The sequence below is a fragment of the Dreissena polymorpha genome, chromosome 16 (assembly GCF_020536995.1).
Source record: "Dreissena polymorpha isolate Duluth1 chromosome 16, UMN_Dpol_1.0, whole genome shotgun sequence".
NCBI classification, from domain to species: domain Eukaryota; kingdom Metazoa; phylum Mollusca; class Bivalvia; order Myida; family Dreissenidae; genus Dreissena; species Dreissena polymorpha.
Window position 1 is genome coordinate 5,385,321 of NC_068370.1, and position 22,650 is coordinate 5,407,970.

General features: G+C 35.7%; 1 protein-coding gene across 1 annotated transcript; it reads right to left on the reverse strand.

Annotated features, from left to right (window-relative positions):
- Positions 1-8,718: 8,718 nt before the first annotated feature.
- Positions 8,719-13,002, reverse strand: LOC127862762 (uncharacterized). The gene is made up of 4 exons (XM_052402017.1): positions 12,916-13,002; positions 12,427-12,600; positions 10,654-10,743; positions 8,719-9,458 (listed from the first exon to the last, which is right to left on the reverse strand). Exons 1-4 carry the CDS (start codon positions 12,977-12,979, stop codon positions 8,719-8,721), a joined length of 1,068 nt encoding a protein of 355 aa, XP_052257977.1. The 5' UTR covers positions 12,980-13,002.
- Positions 13,003-22,650: the final 9,648 nt, after the last annotated feature.

The following is a 22,650-nucleotide window of genomic DNA, read 5'->3' on the forward strand; positions in this document are numbered from 1 at the left end:
TTTATTGAGATGCGGACAATTATAAACATACAGTGGCGTACCTAACATACATTGAAAAATATAAGGGTTGTCATCGCATTTAATAATGTAACAATGTATACACCAAGTTATTAACGATGCTCTTGTGTACAGACCACGCATGTCTTTACATGACTAGAACTCTATGGTCTTTGCACGCATATCTATAAATGCCTAGAACTCTGTGGGTTGTGCTCGCATCTCTATATATGCCTAGAACTCTGTGGGTTGTGCTCGCATTTCTATAAATGCCTAGAACTCTGTTGGCTTTGTACGCATCTCTATACATGACTAGAACTCTGTGGCCTTTGTTCGCATATCTATACATGACTAGAACTCTGTGGGTTGTGCTCGCATCTCTCTATATATATGACTAGAACTCAGTGGGTTGTGTACGCATCTCTATAAATGACTAGAACTCTGTGGGTTGTGCTCGCATCTCTATAAATGACTAGAACTCTGTGGGTTGTGCTCGCATCTCTATATTTGACTAGAACTATGTGGGCTGTTCACGCATATATATACATGCCTAGAACTCTTTGGTCTCTGTACGCATCTCTATATATGACTTGAACTCTGTGGGCTGTGTACACATCTACATAAATGCCTAAAATTATGTTGGCAGTGCTCGCATGCCTAGAAATCTGTTTACTTTGCACGCATGTCTATAAATGCATAGATCGGTGTTGACCTTGCACGCATGTCTATTTATTCCCATACGAATAAAGATTTTGCCCTCTAGCGGTTCATACCGGGAGAACGGTAAAATCACCACTAAAAATAATTTACGAACCTTAATAATGATTGCATAATAACTTCCAAAAAACAACAGCATATTGTTTTGTAAAAGATCAAAATATTACAGCAACACACATGATGTTTTATTTGCAGATACAATGACAATGCATAAGTATATGATGGGTCGTGTTGCACCAAAACGGATACGCCTGTGTATTAACCGGAAGTCCGCAACGTCGCTCGCCGATGTCCTTAATTGGTGTGTCTGTTTAAAACGGATGCGTCACAATATGAACTGACTTATTTCTATAATGAGAAAATTATTCTTAATCACGCACTTTAAATCGAAAGAGAGTTTTTTCCAAAGTTTAAGCGCTCATCTGGCGATATTCTCCTCATGCGACTAACAACGTACATATTAACAGAATTCGTTCTGATTCATTCTGTTGTGGTGTCTAATTATGTCCTTAAGGCGTTTCATTATCTTAGAATATCGTAAGACTTGTTATTGTGTCAGAACGGCGTTCCATTATGTTCACAATATAGTTTGCTCATGTGCTAAGATTGGGCGAACGTAAATTGTCAAAAGAACCTGCTTTTAAGGTAAAAATAACACAAAATAAAAACCACGTTTCAGTGTGTAACAATATCGTAAAAATTAGTGCTTATATAATTACATTTACTTTTTTTAAATATATTAATATCGTTTACTAATATATACGGCGATTTGTCACAAACATGAGGTTGCCGTGGCGTATTGGATATGCTGATTTATCGCCTAGCGACAGAGAGGTCAGGGCTCGATCTCCATGTGGGAGCGTTTTTTAGATCACTCGCAAAGACACCAAGTGCTGGTTGTTAGTCAAATGGTATTCTGTTATAATAGAATGTTTGATATTTCTTTTAAGGTATACTGGTTCAATATTTGAATGGTTTAATTCCATTTTTTAAACGGTATAACGTTATAAATATATTTGCTTGTTGGCAGTGTTAATCAATGTTACTTCATGAGATGTGGTTTCGCATATTTGATAAAATGTGAAAAATGTGAAATTGCTTCCTTTGCACAATGTATACTAACTTAATAAGGTTCCTCACCACCAGTTTCACTTCATGTATTTTTGTTTAAAATGTATCTTGTCTTGTTCAAACGAAGTGTCTTCCTGCTCAAATGGGATATTGTCTTGTTCAAGCAATATAATGTCTTATTTTGAAGGTATGTTGGTTTTTTCAAACGGTATGTTACCTTATTAAAACGGCATGTTGTCCCGTTAAGACGGTTTGTAATCTGATTCAAATGGTTTGCTGTCTTGCTCAAACGAAATGTTATGTTATTCAAAAGGTTTCTTTACTTTGGTGTCTTGTATTGTTTAAAAGTTATACATATGTATTGTCTTGTTGTTCAAAAGATATTATATTCTGGTTTTAATGGTATGTGGTCTTGCTCAAACGATATGTTTTCTTAATTAAACTGTTTTTTTTTTGTTTAAATGGTATGTTGTCTTATTAAAAAGTATGTTGTCCTGTTCAAAAGGTATGTTTTATTGATAAAACAGTATGTGTGCTTGTTTTAATGGTATGATGTCTTGTTCGAGCGGTTTGTGTTCTTGTTCATATGTTATGAAGCCTTCTTCCAATTGTTTGTCGTTTATTCAAACGGTACGTTGGCGTGTTCAAACGGTAAGTTGGCGTGTAACAAAGTACCATAATCGTGTTCAAAAGATATGCTGTCTTATCTGGTATGTTATTTTATTCAAACGTAATGTTATTTTTTCAAACGGTATGTTGGCCTGTTCAAACGATATGTTTTTTTGTTCAAATGATATGTAATCTTGTTCTAATAGTATGTTATCTATGCGGTTTCTTGTCTTGTTCAAACGATATGTTATTTTGTTAATACGGTATGTTTTTTATTCAAAATATATGGTTTCTTGTTCAAACGGTATGTTGCCTTGTTCAAACGTGATGCTGGCTTGATTAAATGGTATAATGTCTTGTGCAATGGTGTCACTGTTATATTAATACGGTAGGTGAGCTGATTCAAAGATAATGTTGTATTGTTAAAAGTTATGCTCTCTTTTTAAACGGGTTGCTGTTTTAGTCAATTCGTAGTTTTGCTTGTTTTAAGGGGTTGTTGTCGTGTTCAAATATATGATATCTTGTTTAGACGATGTGCTGTAATGTCCACACAGTACGTTGGTATGTAAAATGTAAGTAGTATCTTTCAAAGTTAACTCTTATAAATTTCCTGTTCACGGTTATTGACACTAGTCGATTTACCGGTTTAGTAAAGGAAACAAAATCGAGCTTTAAGGAAGTGAAGGGATTGTTAGATATTTAAAAAAAGAATGTGTTACTTATTTTCCAACAAGCGAACCACACTTCTGTCTACAAAAAATATTAGAACTATGTGTTCGTTTATTGATAATTATCAATCGAAATATCACGATAATCGTCGTGGCCTCTTCGCTCACATTAATGACTCAATGTTGATGATGAAACTTAGTGAGAATGTTATATTAAGAATATATAAGTATAGTTTAAATCTTGATCAAGTGGAGAAAAAAACTCTGTCACCAGGACACATGTAAAATGTTGATCTTGAGTTTAAAACTGGGTAATTTGAAGATAAAAAACCCAATTCAAAATCAATTATTTAACTACTTTAACTCAAGTGAGCGAAATCCTGGTCCTCTTGCTACAATAAACATCAACTGCTTGACTTTTAAGTGTTTTGTCCGTTTAGATGTACATCGCTATCTAAGTTTAATGTCAAACGGATCTGGGGTTTTCTTTACTCTGAACAATTTAAGTTTTCATTGTGAATTGTATTTATATTAAAAAGAAAATTGTAACTGGTTTCATGTTATATTATCATTTTAAATAAAATATATTAAAGTTATGGAGGAACACTTTTCCACGTGAAGCAAACTAAACTTTGACGTTTAATGTGGATACACAAGAGTGTCTTTAATCACCAATGTCGAAACACATGTTTGTATTCTTAAGTAGACTTCCGGTTATGGGCGGATGTGTGTCACAAGGAAGTGAATAATTGAAACATAAAAAACAGTGAACTATAAATTTGGTTTATTGTGCCATTAACAAAGAAACGCCAGTCAATACGAAAAATCTGACAAATATTAGACAAAAACTCGACTGAGATGTTTTCCTTTGAAATTTAACTATGATTTTGACCTTTGGCCTAGGTATCTGCTTTTCGGGCGCAACACTTTAACTCAGCATGCAAATCATTTCTGTTGTTTATTTGAAAAGACATGCATTTGGATATTAACCTTTCTATGTAAACCATGACCTTTCACCAAGGAAACCGGTTAATACGCACGACACTCAGTCTCATGAAAGTTTTAAATTTTGAACAGTTATTTAAAAGACGAATGGTCAAGTAATAATTTCATAAGCGTGGCTCTGAATTGTGACCTTAACCTTGAATATACAGACCTTCGAAAGTAAGTGCGTGCAACAATCAATCTCATCGTTCAGATGACTTTGGTAGGTTATTTGAAAATACAGACATTTTACCATCTTGAATTGTGACCTTAACCGCAGACGTCCGCCCTGCAGTCTCATCATGATGATCACTTTTGCCAGGACCCAGTTGTTCGTACACTAGGTTATTTTATCTCCTTGGATAGCTCTAACCGCCGGTTAAAGTAATCCAAGCTGGGTAACTAACTAGGCTGGATAACTAACTAGGCTGGATAAATGCGTTGTTGGAAATATTTACCCAGGCTGGATAACTATCCATGTTGGGTAAATGTATCTACTGGTTATCTTGTACACATATCCCATAATCCATTGTAAAAGCAAAATGGCCGACATGTCGTCAAGCCAGACGTCAAATTCTATTAATATGGATACGGCAGCGGAAAAGAGAAAAAGAGGACCAAATTATACGGCCTCTGAACTTTCAGCTTTGGAGGAGGAGTTTGCCGAGAACCATCCCTTATTGGAAAGTAATTTTTCCGATAAGGTGACTCAAGCAAAACTAAAACAATGTTGGCAACAAATCGCCGATAAAGTTAATTCGGTTGGAAACCACTTCCGATCCGGGATAGAAATAAAAGAAAAGTGGCGTCAAATGGTGAAAAAGGCTAAAAAAGAATTTAGCTAGTAAAAATTTATCCATTCTGGATAAAGTGATTCCTTCGGACACAGTATTAAACGTTTAATTCTAAAACGCAACTATGTTATATTCAATTTTGACCTTGAACTAAGGAACATTGTTTTAAGGACGACACTTCTTATCATATTGATTATATTGATCACTTTATTTACATCATTTAGAAATACACTTAATTGGCTGATTTCTTAAATCAAACATTTTTTTACATGGAACAATGACATTGACAGAGGTCTTGCAAGAGACACCCTGACTCATCATACCATCAACATGTCTGACATTTCAAAGGATGCTGAGCAAAGGCAAGACTAGGACAAAGTGCATAGAATACATTTCGTATAGTGGACCGTTAACCTTTAATTTTGACACTAAGCAAACATTAACATTTGTTTAAAAACAACTTTTTTTTGTAGACGCATAACACTTCTAAAGTTACTAGAAGAACAGTGGTTTGGTTCATTAAATTACGATCATATGTGCGCACCTGAGCATTGAAGTTAATAACGTCACATAAGAAAGAAAGTCACGTCATAGTTTCATATGCCAAAAACGAATTACATGGGTATTGCATGTCTTGTTTCATTGCGTTGACCATAAGAGTCGTGTTCTGAGAAAACTGGGCATAATGCATGTGCGTAAAGTGTCGTCCCAGATTAGCATGTGCAGTCCGCACAGGCTTATCAGGGACGACACTTTCCGCTGTTATGACTTTTTTCGTTTAAATAAAGTCTCTTCTTAGCAAAAATCCAATTTAGGCGGAATGTGTCGTCCCTGATTAGCCTGTGCGGACTGCAATCACGTGCGTGAGTCCATACTTGTCCAGAGTGTAGCTTTGAAATTAAACGCGCAATTTAAATAACTTACCAAAAATGCTCATCATCATTGGACGACATGTCACGTCAGAGCTCAAAGTTACCCTTAAGGGTCAACTGGCAAATTTGTGCATGGTGCAGCATTATAATAATTACAAGCAGCATCGACAAAAGGCTCGACATTTTGGCGACATTCATTTTTCAAGAATTGGTCAGCATCGAAAATCAAGTACAGAACACAATTTAGGCATGAAGCAATCTTGTGAGCTCAAAGTACCTTTTTGAATATAAAAAAAAGTTTGATTATGTTTAAATTACCATATAGTATATACATACATATATGTTTAAAAGGGTGATTACTAATGCTTAAAGTCAAGAATAGGATAACATTTGCACATATTTAATTTCGTACGAGTACATGTACATTCCAGAAACCGTGTAAATAAGAATAGTATCTATTGACAGAAGTTATGCATAGCTATTCATTAAAATACGTTAAACAGGTACATGAATTGAACTTGGAAGTTGCATAATCTACTCCTTCAAAGCGACGTCATTGTCGCAACACAGCGGACACTCTCCCGCCAAAGCCGCATTGCAGTCTACACAATACATCGCCTTGCAGGTCTCTCCCGCCTTTTCCTCAGTACAATTCTTTAAAGAAGATCCACTCTCGTTGTCCGTTTGTCCACAGCTCGTGCACTTGCGCTGATTCCTGTTCGGAAGAACTTTTTCGAGGCACTGGCACTTTGACCTTAACCATTTTGAAAAACGCAGTTGGTCTTTAATCGTGCATTCTTTGTGAGTTGACCTAACATGTTGTCGCAAGAACCGTTGAACTCCAGCGCGACTATTTTGGATTGTCTTGTGAAGAAATGCGATCCTGGCATTTTCTTGTTCAGGATAATAATAAGCCGAAATCTTTCTTCGCAGACGCATCCCATACCCTCTGAGACACACCACACCAATAGCGACCAGATACAAGGCTAGAAACACTGGGATATTCAAGGCGTACGGTATGTTGGGAGAAGGTAAACAGCGACTGAAGTGCAAATTTGAAGAAAAGCCTTCATTGTTGTCAAGACCTTGAAAAATGACTCGGTAAAAATCGGCCACTGGTCCGTTTCCATGTACGACGATCGTTATCGTCCCGTTACTTTGGATTCCAAGTTCCAGCGAGCCGTGAATGCGTACAAGGTTCAGGATATAGAAAAGGACGTAGTCAAACAAGACGACGGTGACGCAAAATATGAAGTGAAGGAACACTTGCGCTAATCCTGTAGTACAATTGTTCAGCTCAAAGCTATTAAGTTTCCATGATTTCGTGTCGACATACTTAGTCCTTTCGCATTTCTTAAGCGGCAGTAGAGAAGTCTGCCCCAATCTTCCTTGCTCTTCGTCAAACGACCTGAAATCTTTCGTGACGTAAACGTTGTCACATCCATCCTTTGCTAAATACGACTTTATATAGAGAAACGACTGAATGAAAATAATAAACAATGACACAGACAGCACTTTCGTCGTAACAAAAGATATCGTGCGAAGCACATTCACTTTCTCGTCTACTTCCTTGTTTATCTCTACTTGAATCTTCTTGGATGTTTTAGACGAATTCGCGCCACCTTTAGAGAAAACTTTCATGTCCACGTCTGCGCTAAACAACTTCAGAGAGTCGTTTAAGGCTTTCCTGAGATAGGAATGTTAATGAAAGAGATAAAACAAATAAACTTCACTGACAAGTGAATACAATTTAACGAAACATTTTATTAGCAGCAATAGTTAGTACAATAATGCAACCATTAAAAAAAACTATCAATATCGGAGCGGGCAGCATGTAGTGTTTCAAAGATTGAAAGCTTTGGGAGATCGATCAGATAAAAGTAGCAGCGTCATGCGAAAATGGAGTGCGCTAATGTTCACGCTGCTCTGGAACTACGCTGGTCGTTTTTGGCATGATACTTATTTTCTCACGAATAGCAAGTATACGCAAGCTACGAACATTCAAAATTCTTATTAAACGTTCATAAACGTCACGCCGTGGTACAAACGATTGGATTAAGACCATTTACGAACTTTATTCAATACATGCATCTGTATTTTACGTCGAAATATCTGAATTCGAATTAGTCATGCACTTACTTGGTTTCGTCTGAAGCCTTAACCACGAAATTTGCGGTTGTTTTCCGGACGTCGTCACAATATCCAAACAGAGTATTCCTGGCATTTATGCACAAAGTAGGACAAATCGCACTGGAAAACAATATTTCATCATTTGAGATAGACAATTGTTTGTGGATAAACTAAAACATCAACAATATTACTACGGTAACGACAGTTCATGTGTACGGTTGCTTACTCAAATTGGTTACACGACGGTCTGCATTTACTGAAGAAATCTTCAATTGGCTTCTGACATTCCTGAAAATATTAATAAGGAGCATAATAATGATCAAACAGTTATCAATCAATAATGTTTATTGATGCATCTTTGGTAAAGTCGTTTTAAATTAATAAAGTCGTTTTTATATCATAATTTGAATCATCGCATATGTAAGCGCAGGTCAATATTCCCTTATATCAGCATAAACAAAAAAAGTTTTATAATAGAATTATAGCTCTATTACATTAATAAGCAAATATGATCAAAAAGATAAAATGCATTGACATGCTGTTTGAAACCAAATAAAAAGACGAATTGTTTCAAAACGCTTTTCGGAACCTTCAAATCAATGGCAATATATTTGGTAATGCACATTAGTTTATGAATATTAACAATTAGTTTGCGAATCTTTAGTTTGGTAGCTGCTTTTTTTTAATAGAGTGATTATCAACAAAATGGAAAATGCATATACGTCGAAGCTAAGCAAATTATATTGCCTTGTCACTTTCTGTGTCGACATTTAAAATTGCATTTCAATATCTCTAAACGGAAACACAACACTTCGCTTTTGGGAACAAACCTGGTACAGGGCTTCTAGCGTTGGACCGTCAGTAGCGAGTGTTTGGTTAATTTCCTCGAGAGTACTCTGTGCTTCCACTATTGAACGATGTGCAGCGAATACGAAATACTTCTTTCTGTTTGTTGACATATAGGGCCATATCTTTTACAGGTTCCTCAAGTTTTCTTTGCAAAACCTGAAGCTGGGTGTTGATCAAATCAATGCTGCATGCCAAACTGTTTCCGCTCTCCTTGAAATTGTGGGAGATATTCGCGATTGGTCCTGATAGCATCACTCCAAAGATAATCGACAATATAATAACCCGTCCTTTACCCGTGAAAAAGTTCGGTACAAGAACGGCCATGATGCATCGGCAGATGGAGGACAAGGCGAGACCGATGCAAACGATCACCGTGTAGACTACAGTGATGATTCCTGCTTGAAAATAGGTATAGTCGAAAGTAAACCGAAGAATTACCACGAATATCGCTCCGGTTAAAAGCCCGGAAATAATTCCAAACATGGCTCTTATTATAGGATTTCCATCTCGTCCACTACTTATCAGAATATCAGTACCATCTTTGAAAGCTCCTTTCTTTTCTTTTTCAAGTGTATGGTACTTCCCTAGGTTTTCGTACTTGTTGAATGAACCAATCTCATTGACGTCACCATGGTTAACTTGTCTGTTGTTTGCTTCTAAGGATGTCTGAAAGGACTCGTGCCAAGAACCGTGTGATTCAGTGCTTATCGATTGTTCAAACCGAACTCTACGGGTTCCAATGCCTTCCTTTCTCTCTGAATGAACCTCTGCTAAAGATCAAATAAAAATCTTTTTAGTGTTTGCATTTTTTAATGGATAGGTTACTCATAATACATACTCGCAGAACGGAACTTGTTATTTAAAGCCTCTATCACGCTCAAAATCAACGCAATATTCGTGCGATATTTCTTAAAATAAAGTTTAACAATCAACAATCAATGTTCCTTATGGAAAATGCCGAAATTTCAACGCCAGATGTGGTCTGGTTAAATAGATGTTTATATAAATACAAAATGCTCTTTTTATTTTTGTTTTGCATATTTAATTCCATTTTAATTTCCGGCAACGATATCTTTCCATACGACGCATGAACACTAACATGATGCCATTTTAGTGTTCGTGTGTCGAATGAATAGATATATTCGCGGAAAATTAAAATGTAATTAATTGTGTCACAAATAAATAAAAACGAGCATTTTGTATTTACAAAAATCTTTGTCATCATTCCACATCTAGCTTTGAAATTGTGGCTATAGCTATAAGGAACACTGATTGTTAAGGTTTAGATTATTTTTATTTTACTTAATACTAGTACTTTACGAAAGTTTCGTTGATTTTGAGCGTTATAGAGGCTTTAAAGGACAAAAATCAATTCGTATTTAAATATCTGTATTTTAGCGACATATTTTTTAGCGAAATATTTAGTAATTGTAACCAGGAATTCAGTGCCAGATTAGCACGTGGAGGCCCATAGACAATGACACTTTTGGAGCCCACGCCACCGGCTTTTAGTCGACATAGTGCTTACTATAGCGCCACTTCCCAGTCGATTTCACTCGCATTGTTTTGCTAATTTATTAGCAAAACAATGCGGTTTTGAAGATAATAAATGATTGTCACTTGGTAAGAAAATAAGCCTTCAATCTAAACATAACGTTGATATGAAACAATTGGTTTTGTCAAATGATTAGATCAGGCTAAGTAAGAAACGAAAATTCTTTCGTCACTGTCACGTGGGCCCTTATGCAGTTGACTACTCTACCTAATGGATAATCTGGGACTGCAGCAACTTAATGGAACTCGGGATTCTAAATGCTTTATTCTTATTTAGTTTTTGCAACACTTATCATATAATGTCACTCTAATAAAAGTGTTTTGCACCCAACTCTGTTTATATGTTATACTGTGTTTTTTTTCGACATGTCACAAATTAGGATTGTTTTCGCTTGGATAGGTAATTACCTCCAGGTTCATGCTCCTTGGATGGGGATATGACGTCAGTGTCTTCTTGAGTTGCAGCATACATCGGGTTGTGTTTCATGTTTCTGTCGCCTATTTCATGCAAAATTTTGTTGATTTTAAAAGTATTTTATCTTTCAAAAAAACACAAGTGGACTTCGCCCAATTGGTGCATAAATGTACAATTTGCCTTAAATTTTCACATGGTACCTTTTTGCACCAAGGGGGCAATTTAAGCCGTCAATTAACATGTTTCATTACAACATTGAAAATATACTGATATAACTTATATATACTTTTATTAGTTGTGAGCGTTAGAGAGGCAGTTTTGCAAGTCAGTCTGCTGTTAGCTACGCTAGGAACGATAACTGCAAGTCAGTCTGCCGTTAGCTACGCTAGGAACGATAAACACTGCCTGTTTATACTTCACCACTGGTGCACTGCAGCAGACAGCCTGTATGTAAACAATAGGTTCAGCTTGTGCGCCGATATTGGCCAGTCTAGTGTTTATAACAGCTTGTGCGACGACATTGGCCAGTTTATCATTGAAACGCTGCTTTAAGGGAAAACGGGGCTTAATGCTGCATTAAAAGTCTGTCATATGGGCAAAGTTGCTGCTCAATAATTCTAAGAAAATAGATAAAGTATTAGATACACATAACACAACATGTAAATGATTATAGGCTTGTTATTCTTTAGCAAGGCAACCACAATTCTAAAGATGGTTGCCATTGCAGCAACCAATTGTGAAAAAAGAGACATATTGTTGTTATTTTGTCTAAGTTATCTCTATAACATAGATATGAGGATAAACAGTGCACGCACTTTCGTCCAGGGCCCGTATTCACCAACCGATTCTTAGACTTAAGAATAAAGAATAGACTTACAACCAAGAAAAATGTGTTCAGTGTTTGAATATATACAGGCCTCCACTGGTAATTATGTCATTAACAAAATGTTCTTTATGAAGAATAATATAGATAGAAATGTTTACTGCAGAGTTTGACTCAAAATTAAAGAAATTATTGAATATTCTAATTTTAAGAATTTTCTTTATTCTTAGACTTAAGTCTAAGAATTGTTTGGTGAATACGGGCCCTGTGCTTTAAGACACACTCTTTATAAATGTGCATGGGTTGTTTTCATTTCAAACTTGCGATATAAAAAGCTAAAACATAATTTTGAAAACTGAGATGCGTCTAAGATTATGAAATAGCCTGTATGTAAACAATAGGTTCAGCTTGTGCGCCGATATTGGCCAGTCTAGTGTTTATAACAGCTTGTGCGACGACATTGGCCAGTTTATCATTGAAACGCTGCTTTAAGGGAAAACGGGGCTTAATGCTGCATTAAAAGTCTGTCATATGGGCAAAGTTGCTGCTCAATAATTCTAAGAAAATAGATAAAGTATTAGATACACATAACACAACATGTAAATGATTATAGGCTTGTTATTCTTTAGCAAGGCAACCACAATTCTAAAGATGGTTGCCATTGCAGCAACCAATTGTGAAAAAAGAGACATATTGTTGTTATTTTGTCTAAGTTATCTCTATAACATAGATATGAGGATAAACAGTGCACGCACTTTCGTCCTGTGCTTTAAGACACACTCATTATAAATGTGCATGGGTTGTTTTCATTTCAAACTTGCGATATAAAAAGCTAAAACATAATTTTGAAAACTGAGATGCGTCTAAGATTATGAAATAGCGAACAACTTCAGTGCCTTAAGCGCTTTGATTTATTTAATGTATTTAGCACACTAATACATACCTAGGTTTTCGTACATTACTGATGAACCCTTCTCAGTGCCATCGCCATGGTTACCATGGCTGTGGACGTCAATTCCGAGAGGCGTCTGAAAGGACTCATGCCAAGAACCGTTTGATTCAGTGCTCATTGATTGTTCAGACCGAACGTTTCGGGTCCCAGCGTCTTCCTTTCTGTCTGGATCAACGTCCAATAAAGATCCAAATGAATACATTTTATGTGTGTATTTGTTATGTAAATGACAAAATGGAATGCGTATTTATACGTCATTATTTCAGTAAAAATGTAAAGCAATAATAACAAGCAATTTAAATGAATTCGGGATTCGCCATGGCTTATTCTGTTGTTTTGGTTTTGTAAACATGCTCCATGCACTCCCATATAGGTGTTTTGCATTCGATGTTGTGTATGTGTATTTACTGCTCTTTTCCTGGACATAACGCTTCACAATAACCTAAATTAAGATTGATTTCACGTGGATCAGGTAATTACCTCCAGACTCATCCTCTTTGGATGTGTATAGGACGTCAGTGTGGGCTAGGTTTGCATCATACATCGGGTTTTGTATAATGTTTCTGTCGCCTATTTAATGCATAATAAGGTTTGTTTTATTTCAGTCAATTTAAAAATAACAAAACGGGTTTCAAAGTCGCCAATTAACACGTTGCAATACAACATTTAAATATATTGTTTTATACACATAACCTGCTACTGAAAGTTTGATTTTATTATCCGATAATTGTTTACAGTTAAGGCGTTAAATTGTCATGCTCGTTACATATTGTCAAATCAGTCAATTAATTGAACATCACGGAAATTTAGTAAATTATCCCAAATATAATAAATGTATCTCAAGTGCCGTGTATCGTCTCATTTAACGGTACACACTTAAAGGGGCCTTTTCACGTTTTAGTTAATTGACAAAATTTTAAAAAGTTGTTTCAGATTCGCAAATTTTCGTTTTAGTTATGATGTTTGTGAGGAAACAGTAAAACTGAACATTTACCATACTCTAAAATAGCCATAGTATGCATCTTTTAACGATTTTAAAACTGAAAATTATAAAGCGTTGCAGCGCGAAGCAATTGAATAATTTGGAGAGTTCTGTTGTTATCGTTATATTTTGTGAAACTACGAAGATTGCATATATAAAGAATAAAATACATTCGTCATTGTATGAGCACGGATGGCCGAGTGGTCTAAGTGGTGGACTTTTACTGCAGGGTCATTGGTTCGATTCCTTTTAAGGGTTACTTTTTTCCCTTTTTTAATATTATTCTTGATTTTTTTACTGGGCTTTTTAGATCCAATGTTTACATTTATCAATATAAAGCTTTTAATAATAAACTTCAATACATGCCAAAATCTGTGAAAAGGCCCCTATAATGAACACGTAAAATCATTCCAGACATGAGATGGAAGGATTTCTAGGTGGTAACTGTGTTCTTGTGTTATGCAAATCCATGTTAATTTACAAAAATGAAATTTGTGTGTATCGTTTACATGCATAATGCTGAATAAAAACAAGGTATGCGTCCATCGTACACGGACGCCCTCCGAAAAATGCCACTTGACAAATAAATAAGTGTGAGGTGGACATTATATGAATAATACATCATGACTGTCTACATAAAAATATTACAAACAAGAATATCAGTGAAACTCATGGATGCTCCCCGATGATGTGCTTTGTCAATGTATGTGTTAATAAACACCTAAAAACACTATTATTAGCCTCGGTGACCTTGACCTTGACCCCAGTGACCTCAAACTTCATCAAAAGTTAGAGGTCCATGCAGGGTACCTACGTGCCAAGTATGAAAGCGATTGGTAAAGTATTGAAGGCGCTATGAGAAACGGTAGCAAAGGTGTGACGGAAGGAAGTCTATTATGAGCATTGGTGACCTTGACCTTGACCCCAGTGACCTCAAACCCCATCAAAAGGTAGAGGTCCATGCAAGGTACCTAAATGCCAAATATGAAAGCGATTGGCTAAGTATTGAAGGCGCTATGAGAAACGGTAGCAAAAGTGTGGCGGAAGTAAGGAAGTAAGTAAGTAAGTTAGTAAGTAAGTAAGTAAGTAAGTAAGTAAGTAAGTAAGTAAGTAAGTAAGGAAGGAAGGAAGGAAGGAAGGAAGGAAGGAAGGAAGGAAGGAAGGAAGGAAGGAAGGAAGGAAGGAAGGAAGGAAGGAAGGAAGGAAGGAAGGAAGGAAGGACAGGAAGGAAGGAAGGAAGGAAGGAGGAAGGAAGGAAGGAAGGAAGGAAGGAAGGAAGGAAGGAAGGAAGGAAGGAAGGAAGGAAGGAAGGAAGGAAGGAAGGAAGGAAGGAAGGAAGGAAGGAAGGAAGGAAGGAAGGAAGGAAGGAAGGACAAACTGGCAACTATATGCTCCGCCGATATTTTATTTCGGGGAGCATAAAAAAATAACAAAGAACAACAGCATTTCAACTTGTGGAGCATGCACTGTACATGCTTTCAATAAGACCTGTCTAGCTATGAAGTTTTCAGTTGATGCCCGTTTTAATGTTCATGATATGTTCGGGACATAAATTAAATGAAACAAGCGGTAATACCACAACAATACTTTTAGTTCTTGTCCACTGCACATACCCATCATGAGATCTGAAGATCTTTATGTTTTAATTTGATTCCTCTTTTTGTCATCAATATATGCTCCTAAGAAAATTTAATTAAACAAATTAACGAATGCAATTTACTCTAAAGGTAGGTGATAATCGGCTTTCTTTATGAGATAACTTAAATCTCAAGTTTCAAGTTGATACGAATTTTAGTTGTCTGTGTATGTTCCAAACAAAATATAAATGCATACCTTAACAAAGCGCACTAACTCTTAAAAGAGATGAACCAGCGTTATAAAACGTGTGAAATCCACATCCCCTTACTGAGATCTAATGCATCTATTACGTTCCAAGTTGATGCATCTTTACGTTTTTATTATATATGTATTTAAAATAAGGACAAAAGTTAACGAATGGCAAACACTCTAAAAATAGGGAGCAAGAATTATTGTTCTTGTGCACTGCGTATCCCATTAAGTTACCTACTAAGTAGGTTTCAAGTTGAACAATCTGGAAGTTTTTTAAGATATGTTCCTGACAATATTTCAAGCACACAAATAAATATATTTCAACAATTCAAAGGCCATTACTCCAAAGTGCATGTCTGGATGTGGCTGGTTATTTTTTATGTTTACTCTATGCTATGCTTATTAACATTGTTTGAAAGATAAATGACTATCCAATGAAGACAGGTAAAGTTAGAGAGCGGAACCACATTTAAGAAAACACACACTAAAAACTTGAATTAATACAAGGGCCCTTTCTCCATACAGGGATTTGAATATGTGAGGCGTTTTAACTTGACATACGTCTAAAGCTAATAAGTTTTTCTAGAAAGTTTGGTGATGATCCTATGAAAACTGTTTGAGTAACAGAGCGGAAATCAAAAAGTGCGGATAGAATGGCGGACTGATAAACTGACGTAGAGACAGATGGCTCGAAAACAGCATGTCTTCCTTAGGGACAGGTTGGGGCATTAAAAATAAAGACTTTGAGTCATATAAAATAACAAAAATATTGTAATCGAGACCATCATCACGCTGTGTGTAAAAGCGCTAGGGATAAGATTTTAAGCTATGCTCTCAACCAGTCATACAGCAACATAATATAACTTCTACTGTATACCTAAAGATCTATGTTGATATATAACGAAGGAAAATACGCATGCAAGTTTAAATACCTAATGTTGTATCCATTGTTCTGCGTGTATTTATTCAGACCGATTACATGCTTAGCCAACGTATTATGTTTAAATAATCATAATTCAACACATTTCATTTGTCATCAAATGATTTTAGATACATTGGCGTACCTAACAAAATTGATAATGTGACAAGGGTCGTCATGATACACCATGAATTAATTTAATGTTTTTCGTTGGTCGAAATAGAAATATCAGTTGTTAAAAAAGATAATTCACCGTTTCAAACAATAAAATATAACAGTAAAATTATCAATATGTTTCACTGTTTTACTGTAAACGCAATGCCATCATGTTTGCCCATTAATATATTTACACGAAATTCTCTGGTTGAAATATTCGTAAATGTAAGTAGATGGCCGAAAAGGCGTTTAATGAACATACAAATTGTTGATGTCTGGTAGAGTATACATTTTTTATTCATTCGTTATCATACAAAAATAAATATTATCATGAGTGGCGCACTATTTTTATTATCACTCGTCAATAAAAATCGATCACCCACAACACATACTCTATATTGTTCACACACCAACTAATAACCGATGCGCATATGTCTGACTAGAACTAGGCTGATTCTTCTTGTGGGGCATAACTCAAGTACGTAAATAGTAATGAATAAAAAATAACTGTCCCTTTTCTAAAGTTTCCAGATTTATTTCACAATATTAACGTGTATAAACATACTACATAATCCACTGTTTTAAAGATCAAAACATTACAGAGGTACATTACAGAGAATACACGTCTGTGTTATTTTTTCAGAGATAAAACTTCAATGTATACATATTTCCGTGGTACATCCCCGCGGATACGCCACTGTGTCGACCGGATGACCGCATATTTCGCTGACCGGTGTCGGCTTCAACGGAAATTGTGAAAAAAAATATTGTGAAAAACGTGCTTCCGTTCACTATAGTGCTTTCCGATTGTTTAACGCTGACTAATCAATATGCTCTTAATGTGAAATTATATTGTACACGTTTGCCAAATTATCGACAAATTATATATAAGAAGTGTGTATGCCTCATAAATTTCTATGCATGTTTGTAATAAATGGCGATTATTGTTCCTTTCCCGAGTGCCTTGTGTTATCGCGATTAGTCCGTCGTGTGTCGTGGTTCGTCAACAGTTAGGTTGTTGTGAAAACTTAAGAAGCAACAATTGGAAGTTAATTGGTCAGATATTTTTGTCAATGTCACAATGTCAAGTTGAATAAAACACTACTGAAAACTATGGAAGTCAAATTTGTATCCAAACACATTAAAGTTCGTCAGGTTTTTTTTGTCGTATGTTGTCATAATAGGTTGGAAATGATTCCGCTCTTTTAAAAAGTATGACCACCAGGTTGTTAGGATGTTTTTCATTAACTAAATTTTCCAATATTATTGGAAAAATTAGATTGAATGTTAACACTCTATAATTATTATTGCTCATTGGGTCATTGTCGACCTGAAATGGCTTGAAGTCACCCGGGGGTGTTTAGAAGCCGATTCATGTTACCATGGGGTGACTTCAAGCCGATGCTAGTCAACCGGTCGGCTTGAAGTCACCCCAGGGTGACATGAATCGGATTTAAGTCACCATAGGGTGACAAGAATCGGCTTCTAGTCACCCCCGAGTGCCTTCAAGACATTTCAGGTCGACAATGACCCAATGAGCATTATTATTATGTATAAAATCAACTTAAAACTTGATCTAAACACGTTTTAATGATATGTAACATACCGGTAGTTTGAATGCGTTTCCGCTTCGTTGCAAAAAGACCGCCATGGCGTGGAGCAGTTTAAAGGAGATACAAAAAATAAATTAACCAATCACTATCATATAGAACAACATTTGACATCACAAATTTGTGACACCGCGTTTAAATATCAGCTTTTAGTATATCCATGGTCATTTTAGCCCTCTTGTTAGTCTGTGTTTTATGCTATATTATAATTCATTATTTATTTAGCATTACCGGATATTTGTTTTAAACTAATGCTGCACATGCGTACATACAGTTTCAACAACAAGGGATTATGTTTTCCGAATAATATAATTTGTTTCAGCTGTTAATTACTTCCCCCTTCCAAAAACATATTTTCCGATCAGTACCTCCTGTTCGATTAGAGAGACCATCCAATCTTGGAGATAAGCCAAAGATAACACCGTATTATTTTCGGCATAGCTGTTTAACCCAGCTTTTCGCCTTAAATAATGGCCTTTCTCATCAACCCAAGAAATGCTGGGGAATTTCCCGTCACTAGACCCGAATGAATACATCCGATTTTTTTGGCTAATTATAGAGAAATCCCCCACAACATTGGAAACATTACTATGCCATTTACGGCATATACGATGTGATTGTCGTGTTCCGCGGATTCTCTTGCATGCTTGTTTGTGCAATTATTTGTTGATTAGTGTGTATATACATGTGATCTAATATATCAAATGTTTACAAGATAAGTATTGATGCAAAGCATCAAAGGGCGTCGGGAATTTCAGTGTAAAAGGCACTCAATGAAGTTACATGGAACGATTTTTTTTCTACTGTAAATATTAATATATTTGCCGATTATTTTAAACAAAATAGAAAGAGATACTGGTATAACAATTATCCATGATTTTGTGTTATAACCCCCAAATAAACATTATCTGTGATGTTATGTTGTAACCCCCAAATATGTCATAGTTCATTTTATTTACATTGGTTTCCTTTTTTTACTGGCATCCGTGTGCAGTTTTCATTAATGGAACAGAACTGTGTAGGTTTTAAAAAATCTGCTTCATCTTGTAAGCTTCATTTCATATTGTTCTCAACTTCAAGGGGATATGATTCTGAACTTATTCTTACGTTGCTCATTTACGATAAGGGTTGAGTACTCATTGATATGAAAACACTGTAATAGTTTTAATGTGTTTACGACCCCCCCACCCCCTCACACATATATTTCATGGGCATAATAAAAACAAAAAATGGTTACAATAAATCAGCATATTTATTTAAACTAAAATTTCTACATTAAAACAAAAAGTTAACATAGAACACAAATAAAATAATTTGATTCTACTGGGGCTCAAACCTTGGGCCTCTCATATGTGAAGCGAGCGTGTAACCACTACACTACGGAACCGCTTGAAAAATCACCTTCTTACTAAGATATTAATAAGTGACTGTAGTGTAACGGTTATCAATAAAGCAATAAACCGTGTAATCGCTGTCGTCTTGTAAAATTGATGAAAATACGTGTTTACCAAAACTGGAACAACAAAAGTCTGCGCTATTGTTAGAAAAACCACAAAATAAATATATTTTGATTATGTTTTGTTTTTATACAAACCCAGAAAGTTTCACCGGTTCGCGTATTTGCCCAGTTCCTGTGATCTTTTATTATTGCCCAGTCCCTGTGATCAGTTTTAATTAAAAGAATTACCTTTGCATTATTGGCAATAAATGCTGTAGTAAATGTTATAGGCACAAATGCAGCACTTATTTACACTAATTTACACAAAAAAATCACCACTATGCAAGATATTCTGACAACAAAAATGTATACATTGATCCGTAAAATAACTTCTCCTCCCATAAGCGAAAAAAAACGTATTACATACTAGTCGCCGCACTTAAGTACTTAACTATATTTGCTAATATAATAAGCATAATGATCCACATGTATGCATATATTTATTTTATTTGTTAGATACTCTATTGTCAACATTTATTTTACGGAAATAACATGTATCTTTATACATGTCTGATTATACAATTTGCTGCCTTTTATAACCAATGCAATATATGTTGGCTATTTCATTCTATTAATTAGCATAATAACCCACATGATATACTTAAAATGTCCATTTTGTATTTAGTTCATTTTCTATAAATTTTGACAGCATAATAGCTGATTGCCACCCTGACGCATAAATACTTTGTACCAATGCGGTTACTAGTATTTTGTGTTTTCCTACTACTGTCATGTATTATGTTTTATTGTATGTACACTACTAAATTCAATGTTCACTCACTTTTCACATGACTTTTTGATATATCTAATATAATATGGTTAAGACTGACGATGTACTATTTACAAGTCGTAATACATATCTGTTCTGTTCTGTTAAATTGTGTAGTGTCAAGAAATCCGGACGACTCTCTGTATGTCCATACGAAACATACCGATAGACACAAGTGTTAACCCATTTACAGTTTTAATGCGCATTAAATTCCATCTCACAGTATATCAGGGTCTGTTCTCGGTCAGTAAATCATCTGGGGAAGACAGAATGGATTCGAATCGATAAACACCTTAATGACCTTATGTTGATAAATAACTATTCCTCTTAGATAGAAAATTAAACGTTTTTTGGAACGAAATTCATTGTCAGAAAAATACCGAAATAGAAAATTGTCATGGTAAGAGGTAAATCGTTAATTTATCACTGCGTGTCGTTTGCTGTCAGCTTGTCTTGAAATTATGGGATACGGATAGGTCCAAAAGTCGTATTCGTATCAAACGGTTTAGTTAGAACTGTATCAGACGGTTTATAAACCGTATGATACGCTTTAAAGCGTATGATACGTTTTTAAGTATTTTGGACCGGTTCGAACGTTAAACCGTATGATTCGAAACCGTATGATACGAATCGTATCAGACGGTTTATGACGGGTAATATTCAATGTCAAATCAGCCAATCAGATCTAAAAATAGATTTATTCAGTGTAAACAGTATGATACGGTTTACGCTAAATTGTATGATACGAATCGTAAACCGTCTGATACGAATCGTAGCATACGGTTTCGCATCAAACAGTTAAGCGTACAATCGGTCCAAAAGTCAAAACCGTCTGATACGATGGTATCAGACGGTTTTAGGGTCGTATCAGACGGTTTATGACCCCAAAACCGTCTGATACGGTCCTAGCTAAACCGTTTGATACGATGGTATGATACGAATACGACTTTTGGACCTATCCGTATCCCATATGAAATCGTTCCTGTCAGCCAGAATAGGCTACCGACATTTGCCAGTGAACTATAAAGAACACAGTTTGACTTCAATTTTCATCGAAAAGTATCGTGGTCAAATATTCCATTTACAAGACACAAAGAGATTTTCTAAGACCCGCGCCATGCGAAAATGGGTCTTTTGCGGCCAGAATAGCAAGGAAAAATAGCTATGAAGACTAGGACATTGTGCAGGCTTGGCTTGAGCTACGGTGGCCGCCTACGACATAAGACCCATTTTACCACTAAGTGACGCTAAAAGTGTGACTTGCATATGTGGCGAAAAACTGCGTCTAGGGCTAATGATAGCAACGTTTACTTCGATGACGAACATATAAATTATAAAGTCGTGAATAAATAATAAGGATACATAAAATGTGATTGCATGTAGTACCCGGTATTTGTTGTAATCTACGAACACTATCGATGTTTGAATGTACGTCCACTTAATAACAAATATTTCTTGTGATGGGTACGCGACTAACAAGTGAAAACAACAAAAACAACCACAACAATTAAACGTTTGTTTTCAATTTAATTATTTACAAACATAAATTGCTTTCCTATATTGTAAAATCAGGCAGGATTTACTCCGAATATTTTTTAAAGATATTTCTATTATAAATATTTTATAATTGTAATGGTTATGTGTTGGTGAATCCATATGTACGAAAGTGGGTTGAGTTTTTCTTTCGTTCCCATGACATTCTAAGTCAAGTGCACGATAAGCCAACTTTTGCTATTGTATACGCTCCTAAGGCTCGATTGGTCAATGTCGGCTCGGGGACTACTTAAATGTACCCCGGGTGCGGAAAATAGACTGAAACGTACCCGGGAATTCTAGCGCTTAATTGGTCGTTGTCGGCAATTTTTTTTTTTGCAAATTAAATATATTCATTTTTGTGTAAATATTCTGTAAAATGGCCTCTATAGTATCGAAACTCATACCAAAAAGCATGTTGAGGCAGGTTTTTTTTTCAAAGAGAATTTTGTTTCGTATTCCGTAGCGTGTTAAAAACATTTGGTGTTGGAAAAGATTGACGTGACGAGCAATCGTGACGGTTCACCTATACTGGTGGAGAAGACAAAGAGATAACAGATTGGAATTGGGCGGGAATGAAACTCGGGTACAGTCTTAATTGGCCTGGTACGTGTTACTATACTAGTTTCAGGGAACGTGTACATATCTTCTTGTTCCACGTGTGCACGAACCAAACATTTTTTCGTTCTTTTATAATAGTATAATAGTAAAGTCAAACAGGAACGAATATAAATAATTGCATAGTCAAATTACCCTGCTTACTTAGGATATAAACTATCGTAAGTTTAAAAAACGGGTACCAGTACAGTACGTAAACTTATTTCGTTGAGTGTAACCTATTGATAGCTTGTATTTCCATTCTTCGCTTTGATTATCTTTGGGGTTTTAGTAAACGGCAGAAAACGTGAGGATTGAACG

Excerpts from the sequence above, each read along its gene's own strand:
- LOC127862762 (XM_052402017.1), bottom strand. The coding sequence starts at position 12,979 with ATGTATGATGCAAACCTAGCCCACACTGACGTCCTATACACATCCAAA. Across the intron at positions 10,744-12,426 it reads AGTAATGTACGAAAACCTAG|GCGACAGAAACATGAAACAC; the intron begins GTATGTATTAGT and ends TGCATGAAATAG. Across the intron at positions 9,459-10,653 it reads CAAGGAGCATGAACCTGGAG|AGGTTCATTCAGAGAGAAAG; the intron begins GTAATTACCTAT and ends GATCTTTAGCAG.